Genomic DNA, 16,961 nt, shown 5'->3' on the forward strand with positions numbered 1-16,961 from the left:
TATACTTTGTTCTTTTTGTGTCCTTTGTTGAATAATATGCCTACAGGGAGCTAGCTGGTGATTGGTGGCTACACAATATTGCCTCTTGTCATTGGCTCACTAGATGTGTTTTTTTTTTTATCTAGCTCCAAGTAGTATATTGGTGCTGTGGAGCTGACTTTATCTATTTTATTTGCTCTTTCAGCCCTAGATTATGAGTGGAGTGCAAAATTGCTCTTCCGCGAGCGTGATAGTTGTGCTCCACTCAGTAATACCAGCGCACACAAGTTAGGCGCAACGCAAACGCCACCTCACGTTTGCATTGCCTGGAAGACTTGCGCTTACACGAGCGCGCTTCCATAGGCTCTGATGGGAGCCTCGTTCTGATGCCGTGAGACACGGTGCAGTGCAGGGAGTAATTTGCGCTGTGTTTGGCAGCAAAATAAAAATATATATGTATATGAATCAATACATATATATTTTTGTTTTTATATGTGTATCTACTGTATGTATATAAGCATATACATATATATTTACAGTGAAAACACAGTCCACAATAGGCCGCAATGTAAAGGCACTTTCTGTGCCGTTTTTTTCTCTAACACCCCATCCCCTCACTTAAACCCCTTATATTTTAATTAAATAAAGAAACTGTCCACTTTATTTGAGGTGCAATTGCAGAACATTTTTTTTAATTAACCAGAGTTCTGACCTCTGGTTTATTGCGCAAAGTGCTCCTGTGAACTCGCAGGAGCATTAACCAGCCACTTGTAATGGTTGGTTATTTAACGCTCGCCCATAAACGGGCAAATTTGCCCCTTTATGGGAGCATATTTAAATAGAGCTCCACTTGTAATTTAGCCCTCAATAATTAAAACATTTTTTACCAATGTTTTTCTAATGACTAGAAATGGCTTCACAAATAAGATTGCTGTATTTTTTGCGTTCGACTCCATATTACAAGTGGCGTGGTGTTTAAATTACCGCAAATTTGTTTGCAGTTTAATTTTGACTTTCCTATATATATATGTGTATGTGTTGCAATCAGACGAGTGTCGGTTATTTTTTATTTAAAAATGTAATTTACTGATAGGTATACACTTGAATTGTGTTTTGATTTTGCAGTAAGTAAGGTATGTGCAATGTTTTAGTAAGTAAGGTATGTGCAATGTTTTAGTAAGTAAGTAAGTTTTAGTAAGTAAGGTATGTGCAATGTTTTAGTAAGTAAGGTATGTGCAATGTTTTAGTAAGTAAGTAAGTTTTAGTAAGTAAGGTATGTGCAATGTTTTAGTAAGTAAGGTATGTGCAATGTTTTAGTAAGTAAGGTATGTGCAATGTTTTAGTAAGTAAGGTATGTGCAATGTTTTAGTAAGTAAGGTATGTGCAATGTTTTAGTAAGTAAGGTATGTGCAATGTTTTAGTAAGTAAGTAAGTTTTAGTAAGTAAGGTATGTGCAATGTTTTAGTAAGTAAGTAAGTTTTAGTAAGTAAGGTATGTGCAATGTTTTAGTAAGTAAGGTATGTGCAATGTTTTAGTAAGTAAGGTATGTGCAAGGACCTCATGTTTTGTCTTCCAAAAGAGAAATAAAAAGAAGGGCGCCTCTTGGTGCAATAAAATTTCACAATGTAGAATTCTTTCCTCTATGTGGCAAATAATATACTCACAAGTGGAGCAGCACCAAACGTGCTGATTGAAGCAAACTGAGATCTCACAGTGTCTCAGCTCACAGAACCAGGGTGTGGAGTCTGCTACTCCCAGCTGGGCTCAATCACTTTCAGTTCATTCTTGCATTGGGCTGTGGCCTCGGAGGCAGGGGACAATAGGATTGGCCATTATTTGGATGACTTTTATTTTGTAGGTAGGCCAAGCATAACATTTCACAATTTAGAATTCTTTCCTCTATGGGGCAAATAATATACTCATAGTTTATGTCTGAGGAAACAGCCAGCAAGGCTGAGAAATGCGTTGCGTACCTGCTTTAAGAGCTAGATATGTTTATCAGCTCTATAAGATTTTAACATGCTTATAATAAATGGTGTTTTATTTGTTTAAAACCATTTGTGTTCTCATCATTATCCCTGTGAGGTTGATTGGGCCCAGCAGGGAGTAGCAGACTCCAAACCCTGGGTCTGTGAGCTGAGACACTGTGAGATCTCAGTTTGCTTCATTCAGCACGTTTGGTGCTGCTCCACTTGTGAGTATATTATTTGCCACATAGAGGAAAGAATTCTACATTGTGAAATTTTATTGCACCAAGAGGCGCCTTCTTTTTATTTCTCTTTTTAGATCATCTTGTTCATGTTTTGGAGAACATTTGGACATTTTCTTTTCTGAAACCTAAGGGATACAACGTGTGGGACTGTGCGCATGATAGGATCCCGGAGTGGTAACACTGATTGGGAAATTTGCATTGTTTTGTCTTCCACCAGAGGAACTCTGAATTGTGAGATCACCGCCCTCATCATTTCCATCAGAGACACACACTCGTTCGTGCTTGGCCTACCTACCAAAAGAAAGTCATGCAAATAATGGGCAATCCTATTGTTCCCTGCCTCTGAGGCCACAGCCAAATGCAAAAATGAACTGAAAGTGTCAAAATGCTTACAGGAGATAGAACAGCCCATTGGGAGACACCAGTCAACATAGTAAGCACCTGCAAACAAACACCCCATAAGTCTAAATGAGGAGGGTTTAATAGGGAGCAACCTAAAGGCCAACTCCACGTCCAGCTTGGCCAGCAGTGCACCACAACTTACCGTCCACACTACTTGCAGTACTTCATAAAACGATTGGTAGTGCTCAATGCTAAGCTTAGGGTCAGTCACGTAATTGACTTATTGCGCCTTGGTAAAAGAAAGGTGTTGGATCGAACAGAACTTACCTGGGCCCTACTCCCACAGGGGAAATAACCAAACCCGGAATTTGCAGTTCCTTAAATGGGACTGTCATCCTTCCCAAAGCACCTCCTAACCAATCTTCTCCTTAACTGCCACTGTGTACTGGTAGGTCAATTTCATGTTCCATTGGACCAGAGATCCTTGAACCAGGCCAGAGACAGGAATGATGGACCCAAGGTGTAGTCCATCCTGAAGCAAACTGGCCACCTGCCGATTTGGGTACCTAGACAGTCAAGGCTCATTTGCAGCCGCCCTCAGCAGCCTGTCCGCCCTTACCTGTAAGAGAGCTCTTAAATCCTGCTCACTCTGGCTGGGGCTCCTTCTTCTTGGAGCAATTGGCCCCTGGGTAGAAACCGCAACAATACTTACACTATTGCTGGAAAGCGCAGGCTGTCCCTCAATCACACTTGCAATTCTGGAACTTCCCGCAGACATCCCCTGTACGCTATCGAAAATGCTGAGGCTTCCACATCGCTCCTACAACAGGAATCGCTCCTGGGGAAAGCAGCCTCTCGGGACCCAGGTGCGCCCAAAAGTGTACCGTCGTCCATCATTTCCTGTTGCCTGTAAGCATCTGGTGACAACTCAAAGATATTCATGTACTTACCCTTGTAAATTATCTTCACTGCCTTAGACTTCAGGTGTGCTTGAATGCTGTAAACATGGATAGTTATCCCCTGTGCAGCAAATGACGGGAAATGACATCACTGGAAGTGCCAGCCATGGAGGAAACTGGGACCACTACGTCATTGGCGGCCATCTTGGATGTGGCCGAAGACAGCACCAGAGCTGATGGAGGAGAAACTAAAGTACCCAATGGAGCTGCCCCACCCGCCAGGACCAATGCCAAGGACTGCCCGAAGGGACATGGCGACAGACTCCCCAGACAGGACCACAGAACCCTACGGACCCGGTAAGGAAAAACTGCTCCCACTAATGCCGCCACTAACCGGAGAGGCCTGCAGGAGGGGACTACCCTAGGTTAACCGTCCAAAGAAAGGGGTAAGGGCCCAAATGCTAGGCCCCAACATACAATTGCATGCAATTGCAATTCCGTAGGCCCTGATGCTTTAGGGCCTACATCCTCCTCATCACCCGATAATGCAGGAAGGAACAGAACTAAGGAATCCCCCAGAGAGTCAGAAGAAGGGGAAAACCTGGGATAAAGGGGCACAACCCACTGTATCAGGGAATTGGGGGACCCATCTACTCAATCTCCTCATCTCCACTCTGCCTCCTTTGTACAGGCACCTTCACAAAATCACAGAATAGCAAATGAGATATTGAAGAACACATAGCTCTGTCCATGAAGCTTCCAAGGAGCCATGAGATGAAGGAGGAAGGGGTTTCCTGTCCCTACTCTAATAAAGGTTAGTACTCCTCTTAAACTGCAACATTATTGCACACACATACACACACCCAACACACAGAGCCTAGGACCTTAACCCTTATGTATGCTACAAGGTAATCTGCCTTCCACTAACGAACTAATAATTGCTAGGCACAAGATATCTTGGAAGGCATCACCATAGAACGCTACATAGATTCAGTCTTAGGGCCTACATCCTCCTCATCATTTAGATGTCACCTTTCTTTTACCAAGGCCTTTTCTTTTTTACCAGTTTTTTAAACCATATAACTCAGGATGGATGTTTTCTACAGTAATATTGCAACCATCATTTCTGTTCCACAACTACAATGGCACTTGAAACATGTTAACAACTCTATGGTACCCAATCAGTTAACTTTATAGAGCTACCTTAACCCCCAACCCTAGTAATAACCCAATCCATAACCCCTAAGCTCTTACCCTCTGCTCTAAGCCAACTCTATATCCTAAGACCTAAGTCTCAACCAATAGGAAGTAGTTGGTAAAGAATAACTACTATTATCGTGATTGGGGTTATTCAGTTTATTGATCTCAGTAGGATGAAAGACAGTTGACCTTGATGTTTGATAGGTCTACTGTAGTTGTTGAATTACGATTTTAATCATATAATTTCCATGTTATTTACAACAATGAGAAAAGAATCTTCTAATTGCATTCCAGATGCGCTGACACCTGTGCCTAGGTCTTCCTTCACCTTGCGAAATGGTCTTTTCTGGATTATGGTTGTCCTCAGAAGACTGTAACATCTCACAAGGGTTTTCATGCATCTGGTTGGATGTTTCTGGCTGACAGTCAGAAGAGGGTTTTTCTGCCATGGGCACACTGAGAGTAGAAAAAAGAGAAAGAAAAGAGAGGTTTCATCTTATAACGAAGAAGCTTGTGAAATTGTGAGTATCCCTCCCCTTACAGAATGACATGGACATATACAGTAAGTGCTTCTAAGCCTGAATGCGCTGTTAATGAATATAGGCTACACAATAATGGTATTTGGGGTGTATTAGCAATAGGAAGATAAACAGGCAGAAGCTTGTTACAGAGAATAACCCTGTTGGGAATGGTGACAGCATGACAAAGATTATACCAGTTAGTTTAAAGGGGCAGTCAAGTCCAATATAAACTTTCATGATTCAGATAGGGCGTGTAATTTTAAACAACTTTCCAATTTACCTTTATCACCAATTTTGCTTTGTTCTCTCCTTAGTAGTACACTACTAGGAACTAGCTGCTGATTGGTGGCTGCACATATTTACCTCTTGTCATTGGCTCACCCAGTGTGTTCAGCTAGCTCCCGATAGTGCATTGCTTTTCCATCATTAAAGGATATCATGAGAATGAAATGCATTTGACTGCGACAGTAAACTGGAAAGTTGTGTAAAATGTTATGCTGTATCTGAATTATAATAAAGAAAAAATTGGGTCTTGTCGTGTCCCTTTAAAAATGCAGTTTTGAAACTGCTTAGCAGCTTAGGATGTTCCTATCAGATTCTCATTTTACAAATCTTATGATGTGTAGATGTGATGGAAACATTTTGGGACAGACTGGTAACGGTGTGAATGTATAAGACCTCACCTCTCCACAACTCTGTGCACACGGAAGTGCAGCCGTTTCAGTTTTTTTAGCTCTGGCGGCCGGTACATATAGTCACTGCCAAATGGTAGCGCACTGTCCTGGTGCGGCAGACACGATTGTATGAAAAGGAAACAAAAAGGCACAAGTGTAAATATAAAAAGAGTATAATAGGGAAGGAAAAAGACACATTTACTGCTGAAATAAACACAACTATAAACAGCCTGTGCTTGCTCGGGTCACACAAATAGGGCTTTATGTTTCACAGGAGATCTAAATAGATATGACATTTCCTATAACTTCTTTAATAAACTAAATAAATATAAACAGAAATTATTTTTTTTTAAAGATATTATTGATAAAACTGCTCAACAAAATAAAGTAATTGGTTTGGAAGATTACACAGCACAAATTATAAAAAATATAAAGCTGTGCTTCTAGTGAGAGCAATTGCATGTCTGCTTAGTTCAGTAGTAATACTTTATAGTGTTTTCTTTTGTTATATAGTAACTATGAATAAAACCACTTTCTATCTTTGACAACAGAGGAGAACATTGTGATACTATACAGACTGGGGAACAGTTGATGTTCAGATCCCTACAAATATGTGATAAAGTTCTGAGCAATGGTATAAATGACAAACACTAACAGCAGCAATGCAGAACTGAGCACACACATAACAATCATTGCTGAAAGCTACTCTGCTATTCTGTGACAAATCTGTATTGTGCTGCTTTTCAGACTTCTAACCAAGGCCCAAAGTTTTAGACATATACTGATGTCTACAGATTCCTGCTTGCTCCTGTTTGTATAATGTGTCTTTTCATTTGCAGGTAAGTGGGAGTGTCTGCTATTCCTGCTTTCAAAGCCCCTATCACTGGGTGTCCCATCCTAACCTCATCAACATTGCTAAACTGGGAGCTTCTAAGTAAGTTTTAGAGTTTTATACTGGATTTGTATATCAATATCTGTGCATATTCTTCTTTATAGTAGTGTCTTTTACATGCAGTAATATAAATAATTGGTGTATACTGTCCCTTTTAAACATGTGCACGTTTATAAAGCTATCTAGATATGCTCTCATGAAAAACTGTTGAATTTCAACAAAGGATAAAAAGAACAAGAGATGTACATATAAAATAAGTAAATTGAAAATATCTTTTAAAATTGCACTCTCTATCAATTACACAATGTATTCTATATAATATGTGTATATAACTTCAGAGCTATGAGATATACAGATACTCACCACACAAAGAGCTGACGTTGTCCTTGTTCTCTTTATTTTATTGTGAAGTATACCCCCTATATGTACATAGAACAGATCACATTATACATATACCGTAAATGGGATTTTACGTATGATCTCTACACATAAACATACAAATACAATACAATAACTGAATCATATCTTCCCATTGACTTTTGTTCTGAATTCAAATATTAACTTTTGAAAATCAAATGCATCACTTGAATACCAAATGTAATGTTCAAATATTATATATAAATGATATCCGGGAACTTAAAGGTACATGAAACCCAAAGATTTTCTTTCATGATTCAGATAGAGATAGTTTCTCTGCTGCTCATGAACTTGCCTAGATAAACCTTTCACCAAATGATAACAAGACAAGGAAGCACATTAAATAATAGAAGTAAATTGGAAAGTTGTTTAAAATTGTATTCTCTATCTGAATCTTGAAAGGAAATTTTTGGGTTTCATGTCCCTTAAAAGGTAAACTATCACGAAAAAATCAAATGCTATCAGAATAATTAATTTTACATTTTTTAAGACCCATTACACACACACACACACACACACATATATATATATATATATATATATATATATATATATATATATATATAGTTATATATAGTTATATATTATATCTGAATATTAAAATATCCCATTTGATACAGAAGGGAATTAAATGTCTTCATTTTAATACATTAAACGGACAGTAAATTCAAAATTAAATTTTATGATTCAGATAGAACATGCAATTTAAAACAACTTCCCAATTTACGTCTTATCAAATTTGCTTCATTCTCTTGGTATCTTATTGAGCTCATAAGAGCTCAGGAGTGTGCACGTGTCTTTAGTACTCTGTGGCAGCAGTGTTTTGCGACATTATTTGTAGCTTTTTATACAGTGTTGCAAAACATTGCTGCCATAGAGTATGTGCACACTCCTGAGCTCTTATGAGCCCTACCTAGTTTTACTCTTCAACAAAATATACCACGAGAATTAAGCAAATTTGATATAATCATGAAAGTTTAATTTTGACTTTACTGTCCCTTTAACTAATACTTTCATCACTAGATGCTACTGTCTAGAGGCTCTGGATTGGTCACAAGTATGCATGTGACTAAACCAGATCCGATACATAAGTAACGAGAGCAAACATTTAGAGGCCAATGGAAAATAGCGTTGGCTATAGAGCATTTTGCACTTTCAAAAGAAAATACAATAAAGAATTGTATCTAAATGTATAAATATGTAAAGGTTAACATATGGTTTAAGTTGGTTCCTTTTATGTGATGTAAGAAGAGCACAGTATAAAGAAACAATGAAACACATTCTGTATGTGAAAATTATTTTTAAAGTATTACAACTGATACTTATTAAAGGGACATTTAACACTTTGAGATGGTAATATAAATGATAAACTATATATATATATATATATATGTATACTTTCATTAATTATTTTGTCCCCACTTCCCTGTAATTCCATTCTGAAATTGTGAGCTTTTCAGTTCCTGTTAGAAATGTAAGTACAGAACACTGATAAGCATCACCTACCTTCCCACAAACCCCAGTCATTCTCTTTTCCTTTGTGCTTGGAGGAAGTGAAGTTTTGGTGTCTGAAGAAAATTGGATTCTTATCAAGCTGCAAGCAAGATTTTAACTCTTATAGAAAGCCAGAGTAGGTTTACTCTGTTCTTTCCTTTGTCTCAAGATCATGGGTCTAGTCATATTCCATGTTAGTCTCTTCAGTAGAGTAGTGGTGGCTTTAAAGCAGTTAGGAACTTGTAAGGTGGGCCTTGCTGTGTTTTCCTAACATTTTTGCTGCCCTAGTATAGAAAGCCAGAGTAGGTTTACTCTGAACTTTCTTTTTTCACAGGCCTCTGTAAGGAGTGGCTTCCTTTCACGCTGGGTGAGCCGCCTGACTGCCGTCTGACTAGATTGCAGGTAAGTGCATTTTAGGTCTTCTAGTAGGAGGCTAGCACTTTAGATACTGCACATTTAAGGGGACATATAAATCCTTGGTAGGATTGACACTATGACACTGACAGTATGCAGACACACCTTGTGTATGTGAGAGGAGACTAGAGGGTACATACTCATTATGGGCAGGAAGGAGTTGACCCTTTTTAATATGGCTCTTATTTAATTATCATAGATCCCTCATAAGCTTTATTGTGTACTATGGGTATTATAAGAGGAACACAGGCTTCGTTTAAATAACGGCTTTGCCACTAGAGCTTCAAGAGAGGCTTTCTTTCATTCCGCCCTGTTGTATTTTGCCTTCTATTATTCCCTCAGTGTCGCACTACCTTCAGGCAAGCCGGAGGGCGGGCTTAGTCTGAGCGGGGCAATCGTGCTAACATATGTTGTTTTGCTTCAGTATGAGGCTACAAGATTCTGTGTTCACTGTCCGTTTTTCTTTATTGGAAATATGCTGTACTGCATCTTAGTGGATGGTTTCACTTTGCATTACAGCATGGCGGGAAGGAGGCTAATTTTGCAGGGAGAAAGGTTAGAGTCTGTAACACGCGCTTGCTGTGTGAAGTAGGCGTGTCTCGTGACCCACTTCCGCTTCTAGTCTTTAGCGAAGCGGTGTCTTACTCTGTGCAGCTTTTCTGAATTATGACTTGCATATTGGGAGTGCAAAGCACTAAGAGCTGATACAGTTAAATCCCCATTCTTTTTCCTGTAGAGCAGGAAAGCAGCCTCAGGTCTGAGAGCGTTATTGATACAGTTAACGATGGTCAAACAATAATAGCATTTTGTTTTTCAGACTGCATGAGATGCAGCATTGTAGCAGGCTAGATGTAAATAAAAATGTTTTTTTTCATACAACGGCTAAGCTCTTTGCCGTTATTTATCATTTTGGAATTACAGTTTCTTTCCTAAGATATGGTGAGTCCACGGGATCATCAATTACTGTTGCAAATATCACTCCTGGCCAGCAGGAGGAGGCAAAGAACACCAAAGCAAAGCTGTTAAATATCACTTCCCTTCCCCCAGTCATTCTCTTTGCCTTCGGTGCAAGAAAGAGGTGAAGTTTTAGTGTCTGAAGAAAATTGGATTTTCACTTCAATCAAGATTTTATTATTTTGAAAGTCATAGTAGGTTTGCTCTGATCTTTCCTCTCAAGATTGGGTCTAGCTTTACTCCACGTTAGTCTCTTCAGCAGGGCAGTGGTGGCTTTAAAGCAGTTAGGAAGTTGTGAAGTGTGCTTCACTGCATTTTCCTAACAGGTTGCTGCCCTTGTATAGAAAGCCAGAGTAGATTTACACTGTTCTTTCTTTTTTCTACAGGTCTCAGTGAGGAGTAGCATCCTCTCATACCGGGTAAGCTGTCCTTCTGCCGGACGGCACTGAAGGGCTTATGGATTATTTGCAATTAGTATGGGACTCTATATCCTTAATGAAGGGTATTTCTGGCAGTGGGCAGGCACTATATGTGCATGTGAATTTGGAGACTTAGGGGTCAATCTCCTTCAAGGCTAGGAAGGAGTTAACCCTCTTTTGGTGGCTCAGAACTGCTTTATTAGTACATACAATAATTCCTTTTGGGTTAATACTTCCCTAATTCACTAGGAGAAGCACGTTCTTTCTATTTTAGTGCCATTCCTAGTGGGCGAGTTGGCTTTGGTTCGCAAGTGGAGCAGTGTTAAACAGGAGAGAGCATGTTGGTGTAACATGGCAAGTGTTTATAGTTGTTTTCGACAGGATGAAGCTCGATTTAACAGAAATATGCTGCGCTTCATCCTCATGCTGTTTTTTCTTGACCCCGCCTCCTTCTTCTTAGACGGAACAGCGTCATTTTGGGCTCTTGTCGAGTCTGTGTCTGTGACTCTGTTTCTTTCTTAGTTGGTAGCAGCTGAGAACGGAGCAGCGTTTTTGTTCCACTGATAGAGAGGTCGCCATGGTAGAAGGACATGGCGGGATGTTAAGGTGCAGAGGCTCTGTATTTTATTGCGCATCTCTCTCTGGTAGTCGAGTGATTTAACACATTCTAAAGTCTTTCCAAGCGCACAGCTGCACAACTGTGAAACCGTGCTCGACTATTTTTCCTAAGCTTGCTGGGTGTTTTTTTTTTATATAAGTTTCTCTTAAAGTGACAGTCGATTTTTATGCATAAGTAAATTAAATTTAAAAATCTCATTGTCTGTGCTGTTGCCTGTCAGTGAAGTTAAAGCACTTTATGCATCTGTTACATATAACATATTGTTATCAATTAAGTTATTGGAGTTTGTGTTCAGGGTATGACACAGGGGGAACATATTGTTTTTGCTATACATATCTGTTCTTCATTTTTTGGAATAAAGATTTCTTGTTGGTCCCTTAAGTTTCTATGGACAATTTTAGACAAAAGTAATGTCTATGTTTCTCCTGTTAAGTGTAGTCAGTCCAGGGTCATCCATTACTTATGGGATATTAACTCCTCCCCAACAGGAAGTGCAAGAGGATCACCCAAGCAGACCTGCTATATAGCTCCTCCCCTCTACGTCACACCCAGTCATTCTCTTGCACCCAACTAATAGATAGGATGTGTGAGAGGACTGTGGTGATTAAACTTAGTTTTTATATCTTCAATCAAAAGTTTGTTATTTTAAAACGTCACCGGAGTGTGTTGTTTTTCTTCTCAGGCAGAATTTGAAGAAGAATCTACCTGAGTTTTTTGTATGATCTTAGCGGACGTAACTAAGATCCATTTGCTGTTCTCGGCCATTCTGAAGAGTGAGGTAACTTCAGATCAGGGGACAGCGGGCAGGTTCACCTGCAAAGAGGTATGTTGCAGTATATTATTTTCTAAGGAATGGAATTGACTGAGAAAATACTGCTAATACCGATATAATGTAAGTACAGCCTTAAATGCAGTAGTAGCAACTGGTATCAGGCTGATATGTATGTATGTTTACACTTAAGTATTTCTAGGGAATGGCACTTCACTGGGTAAATACTGCATGCATATAACTTTTAGCCTAACTTGCAGTGTGAACGACTAGCAGCAGGCTTTTAATGACATTTCATAAATTAGATTTTAAACGTTTGCTGGCATGTTAAATCGTTTAATTATCTGAGGTACTTGGTGAAAAATTGTTTTGGGCATTATTTTCCACATGGCTGTCGTTTGTTTTAAATTAAAACAGTTTACTGAGCTTCCCTCACTGTTGTATTGTGAGTGGGAGGGGCCTATTTTGGCGCTTTTACTACGCATCAGAAATTCAGTCACAGTCTGCCTTTTTCTCCCTGCATGATCCAGGACGTCTCCACAGAGCTCAGGGGTCTTCAAAACTAGTTTTGAGGGAGGTAATCACTCACAGCAGACCTGTGAGACTGTGCTTTGACTGTGATAAAAACGCTTATATTTTCAATTGTTATACGTTTTTTCTGATATTAAGGGTTAATCATCCATTGCTAATGTGTGCAATCCTTTGCTAAATTTATGCTTTTACTGTGAAAATTTGGTTTCTATAACTAATCCGGTTCATTGTTATTCAACCGTGACAGTTTTTCTGTGCTTCTTAAAGGCACAGTAACGTTTTGCATATTGCTTGTAAATTTAGTTCAAAGGTATTTCCAAGCTTGCTAGTCTAATTGCTAGTTTGTTAAACATGTCTGACACAGAGGAATCTCTTTGTGCAATATGTTCAAAAGCCAAGGTGGAGCCCAATAGAAATTGATGTACTAATTGCATTGATGCTACTTTAAATAAAAGTCAATCTGTACATGTTAAGCAACATTCACCAGACAGCGAGGGGGAAGTTATGCCGACTAACTTGCCTCACGTGTCAGTACCTGCATCTCCCGCTCAGGAGGTGCGTGATATTGTAACGCCAAGTACATCAGGGCGGCCATTACAAATCACTCTACAAGACATGGCTAATGTTATGACTGAAGTTTTGTCTAAATTGCCAGAACTTAGGGGTAAACGAGATCACTCTGGGGTGAGAACAGAGTGCGCTGTTTATGCTAGGGCCATGTCTGATACTGCGTCACAATTTGCAGAACATGAGGACGGAGAGCTTCATTCTGCGGGTGACGGATCTGATCCAAATAAACTGGATTCAGACATTTCAAATTTTAAGTTTAAGCTGGAAAACCTCTGTGTATTGCTAGGGGAGGTGTTAGCGGCTCTGAATGATTGTAACACAGTTGCAATCCCAGAGAAAATGTGTAGGTTGGATAAATATTTTGCGGTACCGACGAGTACTGACGTTTTTCCTATACCTAAGAGACTTACTGAAATTGTTACTAAGGAGTGGGATAGACCCGGTGTGCCTTTCTCACCCCCTCCTATATTCAGAAAAATGTTTCCAATAGACGCCACCACACGGGACTTATGGCAAACGGTCCCTAAGGTGGAGGGAGCAGTTTCTACTTTAGCTAAGCGTACCACTATCCCGGTGGAGGATAGCTGTGCCTTTTCAGATCCAATGGATAAAAAGTTAGAGGGTTACCTTAAGAAAATGTTTGTTCAACAAGGTTTTATATTGCAACCCCTTGCATGCATTGCGCCTGTCACGGCTGCGGCAGCATTTTGGTTTGAGTCTCTGGAAGAGACCCTTGACTCAGCGCCATTAGATGAGATTACACACAAGCTTAAAACCCTTAAGCTAGCTAATTCATTTATTTCTGATGCCGTAGTACATTTAACTAAACTTACGGCTAAGAATTCCGGATTCGCCATTCAGGCACGCAGAGCGCTGTGGCTAAAATCCTGGTCAGCTGATGTAACTTCTAAATCTAAATTACTTAACATACCTTTCAAGGGGCAGACTTTATTCGGGCCCGGTTTGAAAGAAATTATCGCTGATATTACGGGAGGTAAAGGCCATGCCCTGCCTCAAGACAGAGCCAAACCTAGGGCTAGACAGTCTAATTTTCGTGCCTTTCGTAACTTCAAGGCAGGAGCAGCATCAACTTCCTCTGCTCCAAAACAGGAAGGAGCTGTTGCTCGCTACAGACAAGGCTGGAAACCTAACCAGACCTGGAACAAGGGCAAGCAGGCCAGAAAACCTGCTGCTGCCCCTAAGACAGCATGAAGTGAGGGCCCCCGATCCGGAAACGGATCTAGTGGGGGGCAGACTCTCTCTCTTTGCCCAGGCTTGGGCAAGAGATGTCCAGGATCCCTGGGCGTTGGAGATCATATCTCAGGGATATCTTCTGGACAAAGCTTCTCCTCCACAAGGGAGATTTCACCTTTCAAGGTTGTCAACAAACCAGATAAAGAAAGAGGCGTTTCTACGCTGTGTACAAGACCTTTTACTAATGGGAGTGATCCACCCAGTTCCACGGTCGGAACACGGACAAGGGTTTTACTCAAATCTGTTTGTGGTTCCCAAAAAAGAGGGAACCTTCAGACCAATATTGGATTTAAAGATCCTAAACAAATTCCTAAGAGTTCCATCGTTCAAAATGGAAACTATTCGGACAATCTTACCCATGATCCAAAGAGGTCAGTACATGACCACAGTGGATTTAAAGGATGCTTACCTTCACATACCGATTCACAAAGAACATTACCGGTATCTAAGGTTTGCCTTCCTAGACAGGCATTACCAGTTTGTAGCTCTTCCCTTCGGGTTGGCTACGGCTCCAAGAATCTTTACAAAGGTTCTGGGCTCTCTTCTGGCGGTACTAAGACCGCGAGGAATTTCGGTAGCTCCGTACCTAGACGACATTCTGATACAAGCGTCAAGCTTCCAAACTGCCAAGTCTCATACAGAGTTAGTACTGGCATTTCTAAGGTCGCATGGGTGGAAAGTGAACGAGGAGAAGAGTTCTCTCTTACCACTCACAAGAGTTCCCTTCTTGGGGACTCTTATAGATTCTGTAGAAATGAAAATTTACCTCACAGAGGACAGGTTAACAAAGCTTCTAAATGCTTGCCGTGTCCTTCATTCCATTCAACACCCGTCAGTGGCTCAATGCATGGAGGTAATCGGCTTAATGGTAGCAGCAATGGACATACTTCCTTTTGCACGCCTGCATCTCAGACCGCTGCAATTGTGCATGCTAAGTCAGTGGAATGGGGATTACTCAGATTTGTCCCCTACGCTGAATCTGGATCAAGAGACCAGAGATTCTCTTCTATGGTGGCTTTCTCGGCCACATCTGTCCAGGGGGATGCCCTTCAGCAGGCCAGACTGGACAATTGTAACAACAGACGCCAGCCTACTAGGTTGGGGCGCTGTCTGGAATTCCCTGAAGGCTCAGGGATCGTGGACTCAAGAGGAGAGTCTCCTTCCAATAAACATTCTGGAATTGAGAGCAGTTCTCAATGCCCTTCTGGCTTGGCCTCAGTTAGCAACTCTGAGGTTCATCAGGTTTCAGTCGGACAACATCACGACTGTGGCTTACATCAACCATCAGGGAGGGACAAGGAGTTCCCTAGCGATGATGGAAGTATCAAGGATAATTCGCTGGGCAGAGTCTCACTCTTGCCACCTGTCAGCGATCCACATCCCAGGAATGGAGAACTGGGAGGCGGATTTCCTAAGTCGCCAGACTTTTCATCCGGGGGAGTGGGAACTTCATCCGGAGGTCTTTGCCCAAATACTTCGACGTTGGGGCAAACCAGATATGGATCTCATGGCGTCTCGCCAGAACGCCAAGCTTCCTTGTTACGGGTCCAGGGACCCGGGAGCGGTCCTGATAGATGCTTTGACAGCACCTTGGACCTTCAGGATGGCTTATGTGTTTCCACCCTTCCCGATGCTTCCTCGTTTGATTGCCAGGATAAAACAGGAGAAAGCATCGGTGATTCTAATAGCGCCTGCGTGGCCACGCAGGACCTGGTATGCAGATCTAGTGGACATGTCATCCTGTCCACCTTGGTCTCTGCCTCTGAGACAGGACCTTCTAATTCAGGGTCCTTTCAAACATCAAAATCTAATTTCTCTGAAGCTGACTGCATGGAAATTGAACGCTTGATTTTATCAAAGCGTGGATTTTCGGAGTCAGTAATTGATACCTTAATACAGGCTAGGAAACCTGTTACCAGGAAGATTTACCATAAGATATGGCGTAAATACTTACACTGGTGCGAATCCAAGAGTTACTCATGGAGTAAGGTTAGGATTCCTAGGATATTGTCTTTTCTACAAGAAGGTTTAGAAAAGGGTTTATCTGCAAGTTCCTTAAAGGGACAGATCTCAGCTCTGTCCATCCTTTTACACAAACGTCTGTCAGAAGTTCCAGACGTTCAGGCTTTTTGTCAGGCTTTGGCTAGGATTAAGCCTGTGTTTAAGACTGTAGCTCCACCGTGGAGCTTAAACTTAGTTCTTAACGTTTTACAGGGGGTTCCGTTTGAACCCCTTCATTCCATTGATATCAAGCTGTTATCTTGGAAAGATCTGTTTTTAATGGCTATTTCCTCGGCTCGTAGAGTCTCTGAGTTATCAGCCTTACATTGTGATTCTCCTTATCTGATTTTTCATTCAGATAAGGTAGTTCTGCGTACTAAACCTGGGTTCTTACCTAAGGTAGTCACTAACAAGAATATCAATCAAGAGATTGTTGTTCCATCATTGTGCCCTAACCCTTCTTCAAAGAAGGAACGACTTCTGCACAATCTAGACGTAGTCCGTGCCCTGAAATTTTATTTACAAGCAACTAAAGATTTTCGCCAAACTTCTTCCCTGTTTGTCGTTTATTCTGGACAGAGGAGAGCTCAAAAAGCATCTGCTACCTCTCTATCCTTTTGGCTTCGTAGCATAATACGTTTAGCCTATGAGACTGCTGGACAGCAACCTCCTGAAAGGATTACAGCTCATTCTACTAGAGCTGTGGCTTCCACTTGGGCCTTTAAGAATGAGGCCTCTGTTGAACAGATTTGCAAGGCTGCAACTTGGTCTTCTCTTCATACTTTTTCCAAATTTTACAA

The 16,961-nt window shown here is 40.9% G+C and overlaps 1 protein-coding gene across 1 annotated transcript in view; it reads right to left on the reverse strand.

Annotated features, from left to right (window-relative positions):
- Positions 1–4,095: 4,095 nt before the first annotated feature.
- The window catches only part of LOC128642673 (serine/threonine-protein kinase MARK2-like), a 28,040-nt gene continuing 15,174 nt past the window's right edge, over positions 4,096–16,961 (reverse strand). Inside the window, exons 10-12 of the mRNA XM_053695455.1 lie at positions 5,837–5,934; positions 4,961–5,088; positions 4,096–4,127 (exon numbers count right to left, since the gene is read on the reverse strand). Of these exons, the coding sequence (XP_053551430.1) occupies positions 4,096–4,127; positions 4,961–5,088; positions 5,837–5,934 (258 nt within the window). The remainder of the gene's footprint in view (positions 4,128–4,960; positions 5,089–5,836; positions 5,935–16,961) is intronic.

The sequence above is a fragment of the Bombina bombina genome, chromosome 12 (genome assembly GCF_027579735.1).
Source record: "Bombina bombina isolate aBomBom1 chromosome 12, aBomBom1.pri, whole genome shotgun sequence".
Lineage (NCBI taxonomy): Eukaryota > Metazoa > Chordata > Amphibia > Anura > Bombinatoridae > Bombina > Bombina bombina.